Here is a 22,016-nt window from a genome sequence, read left to right on the forward strand (position 1 = left end):
GCAGAGCTCAGCTGCTTCCAACCATAGAATCACAGACTGGTTTAGGTTGCAAAGGACCTTAAGATCATCCAGTTCCAACCCTCGCCATGGGCAGGGACACCTCACACTAGACCATGTCACCCAAGGCTCTTCCCTGCATTGCCCCCCACTTCCCATCGTGTCTAACACCAAAGCAAAGGGTTGACTTACCAACTGATACAAGTTCTCCCAGAAGTCCTGAGTCATAAGGCGAAATAAAGCCAGGAAAGCCCAGCTGAAAGTATCAAAGCTTGTGTAACCATAGTTGGGGTTCCGTCCTGCTTTCATGCACGTATAACCCTCCGGACATTGGCTGCGGAGAAGACAAGAGCCATTTGAGGGCACTAAGGCAGGAAAAGGGACAGAGCAAGGTGAGAACACGCATGTTATTCATGCTTATGGAGGTCCTCCTTAACACATGGCATGCCTTTTGCTTTTCGTGTCAAGTAAGAAGAGCAGACAAGGAGACTGGGCTTCAGCAGAGCCCTGGAATCCTTGTCCTATGGAAACAAGACGTGGCAACGTGAGGCTCTTCACCTGAAAGGACCAGCTTTTGTCCTTTAGAGGCCTGGGTGGAAACCCAACTGGAGGCAATAGCACATGGAGGTTTCCATTGCTGAACTTCCACCCCCTGATGGTTCTGATTGGATTCAGAGGGAAATAATGCCCCTAAGTCATCATCACTAGACACAGATCTGCCTCCTGACCTGAAACATGTCAGCTTACACCCTATTAGTCAGGTAATAACAATGGATTAATATAATTAGATTGAGAAACGTGAAATACTTCACACGTGGAATAACACCAGGAACACCAAAGGAAGCAACAGGAACCATCCCAAAGGTTTTACCATCAATGGCAAGTAGAGTCTCGACTTAAAGCTCATCACTCACCCTGCATCCGAGCTGTTACCACAGAGCAAAGGATCAGGGGCACCAGGAATGATGTAAAAATTAGCTGAAGGAGATGAAAAAAGAGAAGATTACGTGCACACACAGAGGGAGGGAGCGTTTAACACACTACAGTTCCTTAAACCCCTTCACTGAAGAGCCCTCTGCATCCCCAGCTGACTAACTCAGATGAAGCCGACTAGAAACACCTCAACAAAGCCAGGGTTCTACTCAAACATAGCTGAGCAAGGGGTTTCCACTGCTCAAAGCTGGCCACAGAGATACCTACACATATTGTTGGTGTATTCCTCCCAGTCAAAGCCCCTCGAGCCGTTATCCAGGAATGTCTCATTGACATTGATGGGCCAGATCACACACTTGTTCCTCAAATTGCCCATAAAGAGCTGCAGGCCAATGAGAGCAAAGACACTGAGACAAAACACCGTCAAGATCATTACATCGGATAGCTTCTTCACAGACTGAATGAGGGCACCCACAATGGTCTTCAAGCCTGCAGAGGAGAAAACAAGACTCGAAGTGACTCTTGTAGAATGAGAAGACAGTGAGAAACCACATACTTACGGTCCCCTACAACCACGGCGTGGTGGCAAAAGAGGGTTGCTATAAACCAGCAGGTTCCTGGGAGCCACCAGGTCGTCCCACACAGAGCAATAAAGATGATGAACGGCCCAAGCTCCCTGGTTTCAGTGGTGAACTGGCAATGGTTAGAACAAATGTTCCTCCCTAAGCATATCTGAGCCTTGCAGCAGAGGATGCAAAGCATCCTCAGGAGGCCCTGCCACGAAAGCAAGGGCTTGTCTACACCAAGGTGTTAAATTAAGACACGCTGCTACAAAGCTCTCCATGGGCACGTTGAGTTCTGTTTAAGCCTGGCTTGTTGGCACAAACCAAACCAACGTACAAAGAGCCAATACTTTTCCAGCTGTCTAACCTTAAGATTCTGCTACTTAAACTCAACTCTAGCGGCACTTCCCTTCTCCTTGCAGGAGCCGCATCCTTCACTCAGATGACGGGCTTTGATGGGGCAGGATTTCACCCTCAGTGCTGGCTCTTTGGGTTCTACCAAGGCCATCAAGACCATGAAGACCTCCAAAAGATCATGAATGGCTCAATAATAAAAGGAAGCTCAGACATAAGTCAAGAATCCTGCCAATTTTCCAAACCAGGCTGGTCTGGAAGAGGAACCATCCATGAGGTGGGGGAAAAACACGGCACAAAGGCTTCAGGAAACAGACCTCTGGATGCCGAAACCACAGAGTATTTAATCAGCTTTTCTGATGGTAATCTTGCATTTACAGCTGAGCAGTGAAGGAGGCTGAATTTGGGGCCAGTCAGATCCAAGTCTCTGGCTGAGGCCATGTGAACATTCAGCAGCAAACCTTTGACAAGAAACCCTTCTATGCCAACAGAGGTTTGATCCAGATCAGGAACATCAAGATCCAAAAGGAATTCTTATGGAGGAATATTGTTTTAAATGTCTTTTATTTCAATCTTCAACGTTTTCAAGCAATGCCAAAGCCCTACTCCAACACCAAGCAGGTTTTTGCTGTTAGTTCTAGCAGACAAATACCCATTACAACACCAGTTTGCATGCTCATCTCCATCGCTCAAATATGCACCATGCAGCCATTTACACCAGCAACTGGGGTTCTGCTTTGTGTGTTGCTCTCTCATAGGCACATGAGGAGAAAGGGGCTTGGAACCACGATGCTCAATTGGCAGCAAGAGTGTTCCCAGTCCAGTCACAGGACAAACACAACTCCAACAACTCCCAGTGGAAGCAATGGCCTTCGTGTTCTGCAGATCCACATTACCACTGGGTCCTACTGAATGTCACAGACAATGGAGACTGATGGCATCAGACAACTGAAATCCCAATTCATTTACGCCAATGACCAGATCTCTTTAGAACACCAGAGTTCAATATGCTCTACCAAGCCATAGCAGCAATGTGATGGGTTAGCTCATAGGTGCCACAGTCTGCTCCTGTCACACAGATCCATGCAGACCCTCTGCCTGCATGGAATATCTTGTCTAAAAACCACACTGAGGATAATCCCAGTTATTGAAGATGTGGTTAATACTCATTGTAACACCAAGATGTTGTAATTCCCATTCCATTACACGTGCTGAAGCAGAAGGGGAACCCTGAGCCACTCTAGCACTAACACCAATAAACCAAGCCTGTAGTAAAACATACGGCTGCACTGAGGAAGGGCTCAGCTCACCCTTCCCTTGCTGTCACTTGAAATAAAAGGAAAACTCCATTGGTTTCGAGTCGTATGGAGGGAACGATCCCAAAGTGAACTGTCCTGCTCCTTTCCATAGGAAGGCAAGGCATGCTGTCACACACTTAGTACCCAGCTCATTAAAGCTGCATGGTTTTCACTTTGCTACCATTCTGAAAGCAAAACACGCATAGAACTTATCTCAACATCAATGCTGTTCTTTAAGCAAGGCAGTTAATACCTGCAGCAGGCTGACAGAATCACAGCTGCACTTCAGATCCCTCGAGCAATTCACCAAGTATCTTGTGCTCTTTAACATTGGCAAACATTAAGGAATGCTAAGTAAGAACACACTCTAGCATACTCTCATTGGGTGCAAGGAAAGCAGATGCCACTTAAGAACATCATGCACAACAGCCATGTACATCTGATGGGTTTAGCAGTCTGGAACGGGGACAAGAGCGATGGGCCCCTACAATTCCACAGTCTCTCTTCTGGCAAGCGGAGGCTGAGAGAGCAAAAGAACCATCATCAGTTAATGCATTAGGAAACAAAGCACAAAGAAATAGAAGACTAAAACTCATCAAGTGGTTATATGGGGTGAGACAGGTCAGGGAGGCGAGCTTATTGCCATGACCTAGAAAGCCAACCTGCCCCAGATCCCATCTGACTCCAAGGAACTGAAGTAGCCTCATGCAGGCCGGTTTTAATCATTGCTGCGTCTTGCTCCTTTACAAACTTATTCTTAGGAACAAGAACAGGATTTGGACTTAGGTTTTAGAACAGGTTTTACTTTAGGTTTTAGAACAGTTCTAGAAACACTGGCGATGACGGGACGACTTCCTGAGGAAGAAACTCTTTCTCCTGAGGAGGAAGGATATCCCCATTCTTTAGTCATCTGGAACTAAACTTTAGGCAGAGAGCGGATAAAGAGATAAAGAACAGGAAGAGCAGACTTCTACCCCGCCAATCTGATGGTCCAGAAGCCTCAGTTCCCAACAACTCCATTGATCCAGACTGCAAAGCCCATCAAAACCATCCCAGTGCCTTTCTGAGCAATAAGCAATGCAGGACGGGAGGGAAGGTGTGGAAAAGGGACACGCTTTGGATGCTGAACGGTTCTCACCTGGAATAACAGAGATAGTTTTCAAAGCTCGGAGAACTCTGAAAGTTCTCAAGGCTGAGACATTCCCAAGGTCCACAAACTCTGTGACATATCTGCAATGAGGGAGGTCACACACAGAAAACACCATGACAATACACACACCCAGAAAAGAAAAACACCTACTACAGACAAAGCAATACAGCACTCACAGGGGGCCTGTACCCAACAGCTAACACCAAGCGGAGGCTGCCTTACCTGGAATAACAGATATAGTTTTCAAAGCTCTCAGAACCCTGAAAGTGCGCAGAGCTGAAACATTGCCTAGGTTTACAAACTCTGTTATATACCTGCAGAATTAAACCAGAGTTAATGGCACCGTTGGGGTCACCTTTTGGTTTCCATTGTAGGAAACAAGCATTGCAAGTGCTTTCGAATGGGCATTGCAAAGGGAGAACACGCTTCAAGGGTCTCCACGCTGCAACCGGCTCGTCCAGGTGCATGGGGTGGTACCTGCAGCCTCACCTACATGGGACTACATTTAGTGTTATCTCTATAGGAGAAGGTCATTGCAAAGCTTGAAGCTGGGAGGGGATTTGGTGGCATCGCCTCACTTCAGTGGTTTCGGGTGTATTTGCTTCACTTTGTGTTTGGCATAAAGCATCAGCATCTTTTGCTTTAAGGAGCATCCTTCAGTTTAATCCTTTATGCTTTACTACCTGTTAGTGAGGCACACGTAGGCTTATCCCCGTTTTACAAAGGGATAAACCCGAGATACACAGAGGATAAGATGCTTAGTGCAAGGGTAACAGGGTTGTATTTTACCACATCTTAGAACAGAGCATTTCCTCTGTGCTGTCTGGGGAGAAACAGGGTACAAAAAGGCAAAGAAATGCACAATATTTGAGACTACTCCGGGTGCTTCACAGAACTCAGACCTCCTTTAGTGGGATTTAAATAACACACAGGCTTGTTCCAGCCCTTGACACACAAAGAGATTGGATTGGAAGCCTATAGGCAACCTCACTGGGAATGAGGGGGTTACACAGTCAGATCAGCGGGAGATTTCACATTTAAGACCAATGCATTAGGCCTTTTAAAGCTGTTCCTTGTTCATCTCTAGAGAAACAAAGGCAGTACCCAATGCAGAGGTTGAACTCAGTGTGTGTGCACGGAAGTGGGAGCTTCCCCCACACAGGCACATTCACACTGTGCACAGCAGATCCACACCTCTTCTCGGGGGAAACTAAAGGCTCAGGGAGTGACTGGTTATGTGCCTTTTGTGCACAAGGTCCAACTCTTCCCATGTGATTTAATTGCACAGCTAAAAGGTATGGAGAAAAGAGCAGAAACTCTGGGAAATCAACAGCTTTGGGGGCAGAATCCAGCCCAAGAAAGGTATTTTCTATGATTAAAGCATACAAGCGCTCTGAACCCTTCAGAATGAGGTTCCTGAGCTTTCCTGCTGTCAACTATGGGAGCCCAAACATGCACACATGCAATAGCCTAATAAGAGTTGTCAAAGGGGATATAACATTCTCTTCCAGTAGTGCCTCAGACCACCAGGGCCATCCACAAGGTTCTCCTCAGTGGTACTGAGCCAAAGCAACCAGCAATACAGGGAAAATCTAGGGAGCACCTCCTGGTTCAGCTTTCAGCCATCCCTATGAATCCTCATAATCAACATAAGCTGAGCTAGCACAAGAGAAGAAAACGAGAAAGGAAAAGAACGTGTCTCCTTTTCCAGCTCATTGGAAAGGGGTTAATAATTACTCAACCTTAAATCCCAGCCTGGGAACTTTGACCGCACAAGCCCAAGGCGGGAAGGAGTGATGGAGAATAGATGTTCGGCTTAGTCCTGTGCTGAACAGGACGAGCTGCCACTCTGGCACATGAGCAGACTAAAATGCCAGGGGCTGTTATAAAGTCTTATATTCCTAAAGGCACGTTTCAACGTGTGTTTTGCAGCAGCAGCAACACTAACTCTGTGGAGTTGCAGTTTAGGTCTGCGACTCCATGTCAGGCTAAAGCTTTCTTCTGAAGAATCAAGAATGAGTCTTTTGGGGATGCATGTCAGTTTTCCTTCTTGTTTCCTTAACCGCCCTCCCCCCCTTAAGGTCCCGTCCCTTCCCACATGCCACAGATAGCTGAAGTAAGCCGAAAACACAACTTACGCCATCATGATCACGCTGAAATCCAGCCAGTTCCACGGATCCCGGAGGAAAGTAAAGCCGTCTATACAGAAACCTCTTGCAATGATTTTCACAAGGGATTCAAACGTATAAATGCCAGTGAATGTATACCTGCAGGAGGGAGGCGGTTGAAATGCCATTTTAGTGGTGACAAAAGAGGAATTAGAACAACTTGGGTCTAAACAAAGCAGGTAGAAAAGATGACTTGGGTTGATGGGAACTTACATTTGAGGAGGAACAGATTTGTTAACTAGAACAGAAGAAGCTTTTACTTACTCCACATTCTTCGACCATTCAGGTGGGTTACTAAAAGTCATGAATACACAGTTGGTCAAAATAGTGCACATAATGATCATGCTAAATACTGTAGAACAAAGTCAAGGATCAACAGGATACCAGTGTGGCTCTTTACATCAGCTTATGGCTCCCTAAGGATCACTTACTGCAATGAAACTCAACCATTCCCAGTCTATGTGGACTACAAATAAGAGCCAGGATGCTCCCAGCACTCACGGGACATAAGACTGGGGTGCCTATATATAAATAGTGGCTTTATGTCACCATTCAATTCATTTCCTATTCTCTGCTATGTCTTTGCAATTCCCAAATCACGCGCCTAAATGGCAGTGTCTCCCCAGATAATTCCAGCTATTCAGTAACATCAGCAGTATATCCAACTGGAAAGCAGCATTGCAATCCACGGACACCCATGACTTAGCTTGGAGAAGATCATAGGAATCTTTCCAAACATCTCTGTGTGTTCAGGATCTCATGTGGCACATTTGCAGATGGAAGGTGCTGGAGTGATGTGCAAGGACAGCACAATCTCAGCATTAGAAGCCTGAGTGCATATTAACTATGGAATTATCAGCAGAATGGGTCAGATCCAAGCTGTTGGACTTCCCAAACTGTTTAAGGAGACTCAATGGATCCCAGATCCAGGCCCAAGATCCATCTGTCAGCATCTTGGTCTCAACCTGAGAGAGCTGCATCTCTCAGCTGCATCCCAGAACATCCAGAGGGGAGAAATAACACAGGAGCCAAAGAAAACATTCCCAGCCTCAGATCCCAAAGGGACTTTGGAAAGATGGAAAAGCTTTTTCTTTGTATGAGATGCAGGAAGTGAGTAAAGAGAAGCCTTTAATCCAACACATGAATTCCACTTTGGAGTCACTTTCTATGAATAAATAACTAATGAGGGAAGCAGCTCATTCAATATCCCACTTTTTTCCTCCCCCCCTCTCCTAACAACACATGCAGATGATGTTTCCCATCTCTTTCCTACCTATTCCCAAGCTGTCTGAAGCCCTGCAGGGGAGAATTTTGGAATAGCCTTGCCATTAGAAGGGTGTTTGAGATGCCAAAAGAGCAAGGAATTAGTCAGAGTCTCATTCCATACAAGGTACCTTTGGCTCTTTCTCCACATGAGCTCTACTCCTCTTCATGTAAAGAATAAATCATAGTTGATCCAGTACTTACTGATGTCTGTGAACAATGTACAGACACAGATAGGTGCAAATAGCAGGGGAAATGAATGAGGTGACTTGCCTGGATGTGTCTCAAGGACCGTGCTTTTTCAATGCTCTGGGGCCACATGCACAACCCAAACTCATCCCCACTATTGGAACTGAGCACTAGGACAAGCAGCAAGAGGTTGGTTCAATGACTATACCAAGGCAGCAATAGCAATCAAAAGGATATGAATGTATCAAAATTTTAATAGCTATTCTTCTAAACAGATTAAAAGGACTTAAAATGTACAAGGCAGGTGTGGCACTAAATCGGAAGAAAGTTTTCCCTCTGTTTAGTACTACAAAGGTCTGTAGAGAAACAAAGAAAGAAAGAGAAAGAGAGAGTTAATGCAGGAAAATCAAAGCGTTCATTATTCCCCTGGTATAAAAATAGCATTTGCTGCCTTTCTTAGAGCATAATCTCCTTTATGAAGTTCCCATTAGGGTAAAACATCCCTACCAGTGCATCACGGGTAGTTCTACTCCAACCCATCCATTTCTAGAGACCTGGAGCAGAAGCCAAACCTCCCCATCCAAGAACACCCATTTTCCCTATTTCCACTATTATCCCTATCTCCTAAAGAACCCAAAGCAACTGAAGACCACAAATTCAGGAGCAGAACTGGCAGCTGAAACCCAGCTTTATGCCACTGCCCAGGGTACAAAACCATCTTTATGGCACAGGGTTCACGTAGCCCATGTCTCCTTCCCAAACAACACACAGGACAGCATCTCACCTGCAAGGAAGCAGGTAAGCATAAAGAACATGTCGCCACCACAGCCACAGGTCAGACACCCATCATTGGGAATTTGGAGCGCATTCCATACTGGTGCACCAGCTCCAGACAGAGCCATGTGCTCTCCCTGCCTTTAATGAGCGAGATGTTAGGGTTTGCTACTTTCTCCTTATATTGATTTATATTATATAAAGGTATACTGCTTTATAAAGAAATGAATGATGTAAATGCGAGGCAGAATCGATCCCATCTCCAGACTTCAAATCCAGACCTGCTGCTCCATCTCCCCACTAGCAACATGAGTACGGAGACAACCACATGCAGCGATCTGAAGAAAGCAGAATTAGAACTGGGGCTGCTTAATCCCAGCCCTCCCAATGCACCTACCACTCAACTGGAAGAAGAAAAGGCAGTTTGTGTGCACTGAAAAGCCTTGCCCATTGTACGTGCCCTCTGCAGCAGGGCAGGATGAAGCCCAAGAGCGTGGCAGGGGCACAAGCAAATCCAGCCCACCCTTTGCATTAGCCCGGAGCCCAACAGGAGGGAATCCACAAGGGCTTCCTGCCAATGCAGCCGCTGTGCTTCCCCAGGAGGCTGGCTCTTAGGGAATTTGTCATTTCCCCTCCTAGTAAAGGGAAATGAGGGGGATTTAGCTCATTTTGGGCTAAATGAGACCATCAAGCAGTAAATTATTTGCTAAGGAAATCAAAATCAGATTGCGGTTCGGCGCCGAGTGTGAAACATTAGTTAGCAGAACCACTAATGCATCCCCCAGCAAAAGCACTTTAAAGCCAGCTCTTAAACGGCAGCATCAAGAATTAATGACCAGATTACCTTGGCATGGAACAATATGCTCTAAGTTCTTCAAAAGTGCAGGTTACAGAGTGGTCGAGGGACACCCGATGTTAGGAACCAGCTCTGGCTCCTTCCCGATGCTGCAAACTCCCCAACACTCACAGAGCAGGTGTGTATCTTCATTCCCTCTCCTCTGCAGAGGCTTTGGAGCAGGATACCCATCACACCAGGATGTTCCGGGGCTTCAGTCGTGTCCCCAGCACAACCCTGAGCTCTCCCACATCTTTTAAGCAATGAAATGAGTGCTGAACATTACATGGGCACACGAGCTGGACCAAACCCCATGCAGCAGCTCAGTTCCATAGTGCCTCCATTTCCACTTGGGAAAGATCCCGGTGCGGCAGCCCCGTGGACAAGTAACCCTATTCTTCACGTGCAGACACAGGTACATGCTTCAGATGTAAACCCACCCAAAGCCTTTCGACCTGTACGACAGGAGCGAAGCCCAGATGGGAAGGCGGATGTCAACTGCTCTAAATGGAGTGGCAGAGCCTGTTTGCCTTGGAATGCTGGAGCGATTACATGGGAACACACATTGTCAATGGCTGTTACACAAGTGGCATTCCCTGAAGTAAGATAAGCTGCTTCATCCAACGAGCAGGGCAACTGCATGAACAACCTGCTTAGTCCTTCACCTATTACATGACCTCACATAAGGCAGCTCCGTGTTTTCTCTTCCATGTTGTTCCCATCTTCCTCTTTTTAGCCCATAATGCTTGTTGAGACTATTCCTGCCTATAAAGCCCATCACAACTGGGCCTCTCACACAGCCTTAGCACAAAGAAGGTGCTGCCCATCCCAGTGTGGTCACCGATTCCAACGAGTCCAAGCTCCGGTTCCTCTGTGTGTCTTCCCAAACCCTGGGTAAATCTCTGCTTGGCCTTGTCAATAGAAAGGAAAGCACAAAAGCCAAGAAGCGTTTGGCAGCTGAAACCCTTCTCTTCGCTTTGTCTTTCTGCTGCTGACACATTAAAACTCAATTGCAAAATGGCTGCGTGCTCTTAAGATGTTTGCTGGTTCAGGGCCAAGAACATCCTTAAGCCCTTTGAAGATCTGCTGAGGCAAAGCTCAAAACCCAGAGGAAGGTGAGACCTGGAGAAAGGCATTTTCTTCCAAGAGGTGAAGTCTGAACTTCCCAAAGTCTCCATTTGTGGTTAAAGAGAAAGGTTCTTTGTCCACTTCAGGTTAAAGTTGGCTTCACGGAAGCCTTAGAACCAGTTCTCTTACAGAAAGAAGATCACCAAAGAGAAGTCATGTCTAAATCCATCTGCAGAACAGCACACTAAAGCTGTGCTGGAGCATGAGAGAACCGAGCAAGTGATGGCAAAGAGCACCCCAGTGATGGGGAGGTTTAAAATACTCCCGCACGCAGGTTTTACATGGAGCCTTTCTGCAATGGTTGGGAAGTGAGGAGGAGTGGGCAGCAGCTCCAGGGAGAAAACAGCTTTCTGAACAGCCTAAGAACATATGGAAGCACATTCCTGCAGCGGTAACATGACTGCCTCAGCCTCAAAAAAATCAGCAGTAGAGAGCGATGACTTTCTGATGACACCCTGAGCAAGTTACTTGAACAGAGCTATTTTCAACATTCCTCTTGCAGGGAATTCTGCCACTCTGGAGGCTGAAGGAGGAGAGACAGAATTGAGCAAAACAGCTCTCAAAAGGTGTAATTGCTAATAGAGAAATCGCACTATTTAGTATTTCTTTTCCCACCCCTCAAAAGGGGATCGATTTCTTCTTCACCTCCATTCTTTATGGAGGAAAGAACCTGCCACGTTTTGCTCTTGTTTTAACCTCTCGTTTCAACGTAGGAAACAAAAAAAAACCTTGACATTTATTTCAATGTATCAACTAAACCATTCCTGAAAGATGGATTTGTAAAAATAGACATTGTTCTAAGTGCAATGTGGAGAAGCTGATCTGGGTTTCAGTGCCAACGACGGCACAATCTGCCTCTGGAAAGGGATTCATGCTGCCTCCGAGGCGGAAATGATTCTCCTCCCTTCCACTCATCACCAGTGGGCTGCAGCTATTTAGGTGACTGCAGCAGAGCCTCTCGCCTCCTGCTCCGAGCCACGCTCGTGTATCCCGAGCCCAGCAGGAAGCGCAATGTGCTACGGCAGCACCTGGGGCTGGGTGCAAGCACCACTGGTCTCCTGCCTCCATCCCACCTTGCTTCCATCTGACGCCCAGAAAGGGCTGGAGAAGACGACTGACAGGGATTACGCTCTCCTCCCTGTTCCTAGGACAGCTAGGAAGGGCATGCTTGCTTTTCCTGCTCCTTTTAAGCCTACCAGAGGGATGGAGCGGAAGGAAAAATGGCATTAAACATGGAAAACCTGGGAAAAGCTTTTGGAAATAAGGATAAAAGGCTCGGTTTTGAGATGGTCCCAAATCTTGCCTCTGTTTCAATGACTTCACTGCTCTGCCAAGCCCGCGACCTTGTAGGGCCATTCCCTTGCCCTGCAGAAGCACATGTAAGAGCCAGACGTGCCTCTCCCAAGCTGGTGTCTCACATCCCTGTGATTCTCCCAGGTCCACGGCGCCAAGGTGACATTCCGGACCCGAGGGCCCGTTTCCAAACCCTGCATGTGACTTGACGAAGTTGCAAGTCACTCCATTGGCACAAAGGCACTAGAAGGATCCTCAGGTGCTCATCTGCAAGCTATAGGTGACCTCAGATGCTCACAGAGGTACAGCCAGTCCCCTGTAACTGCAGGGTTCATTTTACCACTGAACTCAGTGGGCTTCTGTATGATCCCAACTCCCAGAAAGCTCAGGGACCTCCTAAATGGAGCCACTGCAGAAGCATTAACACCTTTACCCAGCTCTAGATGAGATTCTCACTGGGTGAAATGGAAGTTACTTGAGGACCATGATGTGGCAGAAGCACAGTCAATGGGAAAGAAGAAGGTGTTCAGTAGGAGTGACAACCTCGGCCATAAATGGAAGAGAAGGAAAGAGAGGTCGAAAAGATGGAAAAACTGTAGGAAATAGAAGTACTACTCATGGGCCAGTATAGCCCAGCTCCTACCTCTTGCTTAAGCAACCGCTGCAGACTAGACTGAGGCAAGCATCTGCTTTGCCTTCATTGCTACGGATGCTCCCACATCCAAGGCAGCCTGAGTTTTGCTTGCACATGTTACCAGGGAAGTTCATGTACCTTTTGGGCTGGTTTCCACAAGCATCATGGGCTTCTGTGATGTGCTTCAGGCCAGGAACTGGACTTACTATTTGCAAACCAAAGAATCATGAACATGTTCTCTCTGATACTTCCACAAAGACAAAAAGGAGCTGAATTACCCCCAAAACCTGCTACCTGTGAGCAAAGGGACTCTCCTGATACTCCTACGAGTCATCACTCCCACTTTGCTAAATGAAACAGCAGGGAAAAGGGAAGCAGCTCAGACAAAAGCCTTGCAGGGCTGGGCTCCGGAGCTGGGAATTCTGAGTCCCTGCACCATGGTTGTGTTTCTAGGTCACGCTGTTTCTCCTTTCAATATCAGTTAACAGGCCACTGGAATGTTCAGCTTCTCCGTGAGGATGCAGTTTCAGTTCCCGTGGCTAACCCAAGATCACTGTGTCCTCCTGCAAGGCAGAGCCAGCAGCTGATCTGTTCCTCTGTGTGCTGCACATCTCGCTTTAAAGGAAAAGACCTCTGATGCAAAGCCTTCTGGAGAGGAAAACCAAAAAAACTCTTGGAAAACTTCCCATGATCCGAGCAGCTTCGCAATTCCTGATGATTCAGAAGGGCCTTTTTTAATGGCCTTAAAAAAAATGCCTTGTGGGAAGTCACTATTTGAAGCAGCAAAGCAGCAGCGCAGCCCAAAGCTATCCCCACACTGAAGTGGATGCAAAAGGAACTGAGCCAGTTCTAGTGTTTATGGGAAGAGCAAAGCTCTTTGCACTTTGTCTCCCATCTCCAGAACATTCCTCTCCATCTGCAGCAGCTCCAGCTCCACACACAGGCACAATGGAGCAAGAGAGACTCGGGGACTGGGAATGTAACTTGGTTTTCCCTAAAAACTAAGGATTTCTTCCTAGCATTGTGCTGGGAGAAAGCGTGAGTACCGCCAGGGCTCCTCCCTCGCCTCCTACTTGTGGTGGAACACCAAGACACCCAAGAAGCCTTCACCCAGTGCCCACAGCCCCGTCAGCACTCCCCTACTATAGGTCAATTCTCCCACAGATGTTGTGTCCATTCAAGTACATGGATACCAACCACTCCTGCTTGGATCTGCAGCAGCATCCTCTAACACTGGCTTTGGGTGGGTGCAAGTGGCCACATGCAACCAAAGGCATCCTGAGAACTACACGTCTCTCTCACAACCTGCCCACCCCAAACTCAGGCAACACCATTCTGAGGGATAACCTGAGCTACATCCACCTCAAAACCAGCTCACAGACAGTTCAACCTGTTTCAAAGCCCTGTTGAATTGGCACCTGCCTTCCCAGCACAACAAATAAGCATTGAATCCACTGGTGTAAATGTGGAGAAGAATGAGCAGTTACACCCAACATCAGCAGCAAATCCAGTTGATTTCATGTGACAGAACCACCCCTGAGTGTGGCAGAGACAACGCAAAGTCTTGCTACCCATGAGAGCTCAGGTTTGGACTGGTCACATCACGACAGTGGTCACATCCAGGCTCTCCAGTGGCACAGCTAATCCTGAGTTATAGGGGGTAACTATCTCTGATGAGTCAAATTGAATCTCTATCAAAGAAAGCAAGGGCATTAAACAGTAGAAAAGAGCCTCAGTTTTAAGCCCTTTGGCCTTCTAAGAAAACCAGTGACAGTGCTCTTCCTTCTTTCCCCATAGAAGATCCCCCCTCTCCATTTCCAGCACGGGGTTTGCTTACTCACCCCTTTCCTCACAATGCCACTTCATTCCTTACTGCATCCCGGCACCCCTAAATGCCTCCTGCCACATCACCTTAGTGCCACAGACAGTAAATATGTTTGAAACCAAAATGATGTCGATGAAAGGCAGTTAATCTCATTGGGGTTTTAGTCCTCATCGCTTCATAACCATCAAATTCCATGCTAGTAAATCAAATACGCACTTCAAACCGTTACCCCTCAATGAAAGTCTTCTTGCCCTTACGGTTAACACTGGCACCTCAGCATGACTTCAGCCATATTTAGCTGCCAGCCCTTGTTCTCCCAACTCCATCCAAGCAGGAGCGTGACACCTCTGTTAAACCCCAAAGAAAAACACATAACACAACAAGCCCCATCCATAGACTCCGCTCGTTGTCTTCTACTTAAACCATACCCAAACCTGTCATTCCCTAAAGCAAAAGGCAGTTTAGCGCCTTCCTTCTTGCCGACTCACTTTCTGGGTCATATAATAAGGGTCAAAGTCCTCCAGGGGTACAGCAACCAGGCCTTTTGGGATGTCCCCGTAGATGAAAGGCAAGTTCTTCCCCGCCTCGAGGTCACTGTTGGGTTTTGGTTTGCTGTCTTCATCGTCATCCCGGTGGCTGCTGTCCTGCTTGGAGCGCTGCTTCTTCTTCAGCTCGGCGATGTGCTTCTCGATGTTGGCCAGAGACTCCGGCGTGAAGGGTTTGAAGCTCTCAGGGCCTGGTGGTGCGAGCAGCCGCGCTGCCATCTTTTCATCCTGCAGCAGCTTCTTTTGCTCTGTTGCACCCGGACAGGTCAGCTCTGCAGGGGAGCAAAGAGCACACGTACAACAAGGTCAGGCACGGCAAGAACACGGAGCAGCTCTGGGCTTCCAGCCCTCACCCCATGGACCAAGTGATGGACACTGGGAGAACCTGCCATCGCTGCCCTCCCCTGCCCGTCGCTGCATCTGGATGTACAACACAAGCAGAGCATCGCACAGCCCTGGATCTCCAGCCCACTTTGGGTATCTCCTGAACACGAACTCTGTTCTATTCCCTACCCCACTTCAGACATAGTGGGATACGTCCCACTCTTCCCGGGCCATGGCAGGGGGTTGGAACTGGATGATCTTAAGATCCCGCCCAACCCAAACCAGTCTATGGTTCTACAGAAACTATTCTGCAAAGCAACGGTACCAAACCCAGGGTTTTGTAGCCAACGTGCATGGAATATGCTGAGCTCCTTCATGTCCTATCAGATATTATTCAGTTAAGGAGAAGTTGCCTTTATGACTTCAGCATTGGAATGGGAAGAAGTTCTTCCCTGTGAGGGTCGTGGGAGACTGGCACAGGATGTGGCTGCCCCATCCCTGGCAGTGTTCAAGGCCAGGTTGGACAGAGGGGCTTGGAACAACCTGCTCCAGTGGAAGGTGTCCCTGCCCATGGAACTGGATGAGCTTTAAGCTCCCTTCATCCCAACCCATTCCATGGTCCTACGAGCATGGCAGGGAGTGCTCTAGGTAGGACCAAGACGTCAGTGGGTTCACCTCTTCCTCCCCTGAGCACACCACGTCTCAGTTATGGGAAGTCAAATCTCACCCTTTCATTCATATATATATCATATATAAACGGTTTCTATTCATTTCAAGCCCTAAGAATGAAATCATTTGACAAGACTTCCATCAATAGTCATTCCTGACACTTAGATTCCTCCAATATGCAGGTTGGACACAGAGTCTTTGCATCAGATGCAACATGATAGAGCACTTCTCCATGATGACAAGGGAAGAGCTTCCAACCTGCAAAGGGTTTGACACTACCAAGAGCACTTTGCTCCCTTCAGCAAGCAAGAATATGCTGCATTCCTGAGCCACGGGGACCTCTTTTCCCACTCCAGGAGCAGGCCAAGAGAGGAGAGGAATGACAGAAGCCCTGCACTGATGCAACAGCACTGCAGTGCTGCAGGCTGGAATACAACCCAGCCCTGACACGGCTTTGGCACTCCAGGGAGGAACTCAAACACCAAAGTGGCAACGGATTCAAGCAGGAAGGCAGGACAGCTGGGAGGGGACGGTGTGGAAAGGGTCCAAAAGCTCCCTGGGACAAGGCCCCTTAAGTAAGGGATAAAGAGAGATCCTTTAAGGTAACACACACAGAGCATCGAAATAGCTATTCAAGATTTGTAATCTCTGAAAGAATCACTTCCAAATTCCTTAATAACTGTGATATGGGACCAAATGGTTAAAATCCCACTGTTTCAGCACTGAAGAGTGTTCTGTGTCCACATGGGAAGAGCTCACACAAGCCAGAGACATCATGGAAACACAGGCACGCTCCTGGCTGGAAGTCTGAGCTGGGACGTGCTTTATCCAGCCTCCGAACCCACGAGTCACAACTTCCTATGGATTGCAGCGAATAAACACAGCTTACAACGGAATACCTGGAGATCCCAGCCTTTAACATGGAATCTGGGGTACTTCCGAAGCCACAACATCTAGCGCAAAGTATCCTTCCAAGAAATAGTTGTTCCTGCTTCACTGCAGCTCGGATATTGCCATTTACACACTGGGAGGGCTCCCCTTCATCCTAAAGCGCTCCAACACCCGTGGAACTTCAACCACAAAACCTTAAGGATAGATCCTGTGTAAGTACACAGCTTAGATTCTATCCACAGGAACTTGACCAGGTATTTCTGGAGTAGGAACAAGAAAGACTCAAAAAGGATGGCACGAAGGGGAGAGAAAAGCCAGTCTCTTGGTCACATTATCTCTGGAATCATCACGGAATAACCAGCTGATATTAAGGAAAATTAATTTCTTCTATTCTTGCAGCATTTGCATGCATTTAATTACCAAATTTCCCACATCCTGTGGAACTACAGAGCAGCTTTGGGGATGTGGTCTAATTGAATGGCACAGATAAATATGTAAGGCCTGAATTTAGAAACCAAAGTAGCTCAGGGACACAGCATCAGAAAAAGGGGGGAAAATGAAGGCAGGAATGATATGCCTGATCTCTGTGTCCAATTACACAACCAGCAATGGGAAGCCACCACCTAATGTGCTAAGTGGCCATTTAATGAACCAACCCAAAGCCAACAAGCATCCCCCTGGTACCCAGCTGCACAGCAGGGTGGCTTTGCACAGGTCCTGTGCATCCATCCATTAGGAGATGCTGTGATTTATCCTGATGGACCAGCTCTGCCTCATGCTCCTCATCCTCCTTGTGTTCACACGTGGTGCAGACTCTGCTGCTGAAGTGATAACCAGCAACTGCTTTCGTATCTCCTCGTAGGGCTGCTACTTGCTCAACAGCAATAGGTAATAGTGACCTGAGGCTTTCAGTTCCTGCCTGTCCCGATTTCCTTTGGAAGTTCTCCCACGTTAAGATAACATTAAGGATGGGAATGAAATATTGAATTCAACACCATAAAGGGGCCTACAGGAAACCTGGAGAGGGGCTTTGGACAAGGAACAGAGGGACAGCACAAGGGGAATGGCTTCAACCTGCCAGAGGGGAGATTGAGATGGGATCTTAGGCAGAAGCTCTTCCCTGGGAGGGTGGTGGGACACTGGGATGGGTTGAAGGGAGAAGCTGTGGCTGCCCCATCCCTGGCAGTGCTCAAGGCCAGGTTGGGGCAACTTGCTCTAGTGGAAGGTGTCCCTGCCCAGGGCAGGGGGTTGGAGCTGGAGGAGCTTTAAGGTCCTTTCCAACCCAAACCAGGCTACTTGAAAGAGCTTGACTAGAATTAGTCCTTCTGCACATGTTGGCTGAATGAACAAGTATTGAGCTACCTTCCTCCTGTGGATCTCAGGTTCTATAAGGGCTGCATGGCTCATCCTCATCGATAGACAATTCCACGCGGCACATGTGGCCTCCTGCAGCCCATGGGCTGTTCAGCACATCAAGCTTCTTTAAACTAGAAAACCAGTCAGCTTTATTCTGTCACTGAGGATGGGATATACAAAACTTGGGAAGAATAAAGGTTGGAATTTACTTTGGCACTTTCCCCATGGGAATCTTCAACCTCTAAGGACAAAAAGGTTTGGAAAACTAAGACAAAGACTCACCATCAGGTAGAGCCGAAGCAGCGGTTTTGTGCTGGAGTGATGGATAACTGCACCTCCATCCCTCCAACTGCATCTCCATCCATTCGGATGGAGAACTGTGTGACTCCGCGTCAGGAATTCATCCTGGGAACGTGCAGCTCAGTGTCCGGCTCCCTGGGGCCAGCCTGCACATTGACACTGACGTTTCCCACGGATTTTACACCAGAAAAGAAGATGCTGCATTGAGGTGCCCAATTGCTAAGACTTAATTATTTCTCCTAACAGTTCCCAGCAGCCCATTTAGTACATTCTGAGATATTCTGATCAATTATTCAAGCTGATTGTCCCAATAAATTAAAACCACGTTTCTGAGGCAGTATCTCTGCTTTAAGACATTCCTCCTTTCATTCACTTGCAAGATTCAGTCACTCTCAGCACGTCTTTGAGAGAGAACCCTTCTAGATGCAGCTTTATATAACCCACCCAGACACACATGGCCCTGATTAGAACATGCAGGGCTGGGGCAGGAAGGAAATGACAGCGTGGATGAGCAGCCCTTTGAAATCCTCCTGCCTTCAATCCAAACCAAATGGTCCATGGATGAGGAATCCTTCAGGAGAACTCACCCATCTCCTCCTGTGTGCCTGCAACAGGCCAGTTTTAGCAATGAAAAGGGAGCCTTTCCCTTAGGAAAGCTCTTGTGCCACATTATTCCTGCTAACCCAAATCTAACTCCTTGTTCCATTCATTCAGACCCACAGGATAGGGGTAAGGTACCTTATTCTAGACAATCCTCGTGGAGCACTCAAATGGTAGGACCACAAATGGTTCAAATAGGGACAAACATGAAGGGGAGGTAAAGAAACCCCCCTCGTGGAGCAGGCATTACCATCCTGCTCCTGATTTCACTGGACGGGTTCAGCTCCTGCTGGAAACACGATTGGAACAGCAGCACTGGATGTTCCACCTCATGTTTCCAGGCTACTTTCCCACGTAGGTGAAATAGGTCTCATACTGGATCACTTCAATCACATGAAATCACTCAGGTTGATCACAACTGGCCTAAGGATCAAGCATCCAGCTCTGCAACTTCCAAAGGATAACACCAGGCTCCTTCAGGTAAGACTTTCAAGTATCCTCCCTCATACCCAATGCCAGAAATAGCCTCTCAATGGCCAAAAAGAGCTAAATATTGCTGAGTTTGCCCCCCAAAGCTACAGGAGCTTCTGACCCCAAGCAAGCACCACCTCCGAGCCATGCAGAAGGGTTTCAAAGCATGACCAAAGAGACATTCATCAATAATGATGATATTTGGGTTTAAAGTTCATATGGGGAGCTCTAGAAGTGATAGTCTGCAGGTGGAGAGGGACAGGAGGGGGGTTTTAGCCATCTTCACTGTGTTCTGTTCCAGTCCAAGGCTGCTTCTACTCAAAGCAGCCCGTGTGCTGATGCGCTCCATTAGCAGGAATAGCACTTTGGTATAGGACAAGGGGGAGGGAAGAGAAGGCAGAAGTTACTCCAACTTTACGACAGTATTGACACTCCTTCCCAAGACCGAAGTGTTAAAAGCCAGTCTGAAGCTGAGCTAATGCCAAGGAGGGGTTTTAATGCACTTCACCAGCAGCAAACCACCACTCGCACTCTCCAGCTACACCTGAGTGCAATAACAGGGCATAAGGGGGAAGTCCCACGCACTGATTTACTTCTGAATGCCGCTGGATTCAGACGCCCAGCGATGCCCAGCTCTCTGCCCTCCTACCACCAGCACAAGCCACCTCTTCCTCTGCTTTCCTGCGTTCTCTTCCCCCCTGCCTTGAACCCAAACCTTTGAGCACAACAGTAAATGATTGATGCTGGTGCCTCTGTTGATGTCAATGGCAGCAGCAGCCATGGATCGATGGTGAATGGGAAGCATGTGCCCATGTGAGCCCGGCACGTCCCGGGGCCAGCAGCTCCCCACTCATTGAACCAGAGGCAGCATCAATCGCTAACGTGGGAGCCTGTTTTCATGAGCCAGCAAGAAGCAAACCCGCTCATGAGGAGCGAACAGGAGGAGGGGATCCCATCATCTCCATCTCCCCTCAGCACTGCCTATTGCTTCTGTCTTATTTCACCTCCTTCGGCTGCGAAGGAAAGTCCATCCATGCTCAATGTGTTGCAACATGCAATTGCTCTCTCTTCTGGGCATTAGAAACCCAGTTCCCCACCTCTGCTGGCAAAATACCCACATCATTGTACTTGTGCAACATCTACACCGGGATCCTGATCCAAGCCATCCATAGGAGCTTATATAACTGGGTACATGGTTTGCAATAGGTCCAGGTTCTTCCACATGGGATGAATGACACAGTAGGAGCGTTGGGACACATCAAAAGGGTCAAGTAGCCCCTTCGGAGCCCCCTTGGTGGGTGTTGTATTCAAACGCCACCGGAGCTCAGGATGGGAGCTCGCCAAACACACACCACAGATGGTGGCCACAACCAGGCTCCCAGAGGCCTCACAGGGAACCAGTACGGAAAATGGCACCCGGAATGGTGCCCGTTTGGTTCCTCCTCCTGGCACTTCCCATCCACCGCACACAACATTCCCAGAGGGAAAGACGGGGCTGCAGGCAGAGGAAGAGCTCCCCATGGCTGACATCACCACCCCAAGGCTGCCCCTCACGCTCTGCCGTGAGCACTTCCCGGGAGAGTATCCATTGGGAACGCCGGAAAAGCAGCACATCCATGGCAGAGCATTCCCAGACCCCCTCCCTCCCAAACCAGGAGGGAATCTCAGCTGGAATGCTTTGTGTCCCCTCTGAAGGCAACGGGGGGCTGCAGGAACACCAGTGTGAAACGAGGACATACGGGTCATGGGTTCCCACTGGGTGGAATGCTGCAGTGTCCCAAGGCCCAGGATACGTGTCTACACGCAGCAGCATCATAACCAGCGCCTCCAAACCGACCCCCCCAGGACCATTCCCAGCACATGGAGAGCCAGCAGCTTCCCAGGACCAAGCTGCCCTCACGCACCTGTGTCCTGCTCACACACATCCCCTTATCCCTCACACTTGGAGGCTTCATCCCAGATCATCCGCAGCCACCACCATGGAGCAGAATTCCAGCTTCCCCACCCCCACACTGGCTGGGCAGGATGGATGGGGGGGGGCGCGGGAAGAGAATGAAACACCCAGATTTTTAATGGGAAAAGCTTCCGAACGTGTCATTCCCGCTGCCCAGGAAGGGAAAAGCCTCAGTTCAGCCCCCGTAAGTGAAGGAAGTGGGAGCACGAACCACGATGCCAACATCTGGGTCAGGCTGGAACCTCAAAGCCGCCCCATGCACCCCAAAAACTCCATCCTCCAACTTCTCCCCCTCCCAAGCGGGAGGCTGAGGGAGTGGGGGAGGCGGAGGGATGTACCAGCGCTGCAGCTAGTGCTGGGGGGGGGAAGGGACAGCGAGAGAACTCCGGTTATCCCTCCCCACAATGCAGACAAAGAGCACAGCCCCAATTCGGGTGCCTCGAGAAGGGCCCCGCTGGCCCCCGGGATGCAGGAGGGATGGAGGGAGGGATGGAGGGATGGA

At 48.4% G+C, this 22,016-nt stretch overlaps 1 protein-coding gene across 4 annotated transcripts in view; it reads right to left on the minus strand.

Moving 5' to 3' along the window:
* Nucleotides 1-15,215, minus strand: part of LOC104405071 (sodium channel protein type 8 subunit alpha) — a 36,399-nt gene extending 21,184 nt beyond the window's left edge. For 2 of the 4 annotated variants that reach the window (XM_010013667.1, XM_010013666.1), the window contains exons 1-8: nucleotides 14,893-15,215; nucleotides 8,153-8,271; nucleotides 6,728-6,817; nucleotides 6,434-6,562; nucleotides 4,284-4,375; nucleotides 1,198-1,419; nucleotides 912-975; nucleotides 190-331 (exon numbers count right to left, since the gene is read on the minus strand). In XM_010013667.1, coding sequence (XP_010011969.1) covers nucleotides 190-331; nucleotides 912-975; nucleotides 1,198-1,419; nucleotides 4,284-4,375; nucleotides 6,434-6,562; nucleotides 6,728-6,817; nucleotides 8,153-8,271; nucleotides 14,893-15,168 — 1,134 coding nt within the window. In that variant the 5' untranslated portion in view covers nucleotides 15,169-15,215. Of the gene's footprint in view, nucleotides 1-189; nucleotides 332-911; nucleotides 976-1,197; nucleotides 1,420-4,283; nucleotides 4,376-4,517; nucleotides 4,610-6,433; nucleotides 6,563-6,727; nucleotides 6,818-8,152; nucleotides 8,272-14,892 lie in introns of all 4 variants that reach the window. The other 2 variants (XM_010013669.1, XM_010013668.1) reach the window with 1 other exon arrangement.
* Between the last annotated feature and the right edge of the window lie 6,801 nt (nucleotides 15,216-22,016).

This window comes from Nestor notabilis, unplaced genomic scaffold (assembly GCF_000696875.1).
Source record: "Nestor notabilis isolate BGI_N333 unplaced genomic scaffold, ASM69687v1 scaffold4394, whole genome shotgun sequence".
NCBI lineage: Eukaryota > Metazoa > Chordata > Aves > Psittaciformes > Psittacidae > Nestor > Nestor notabilis.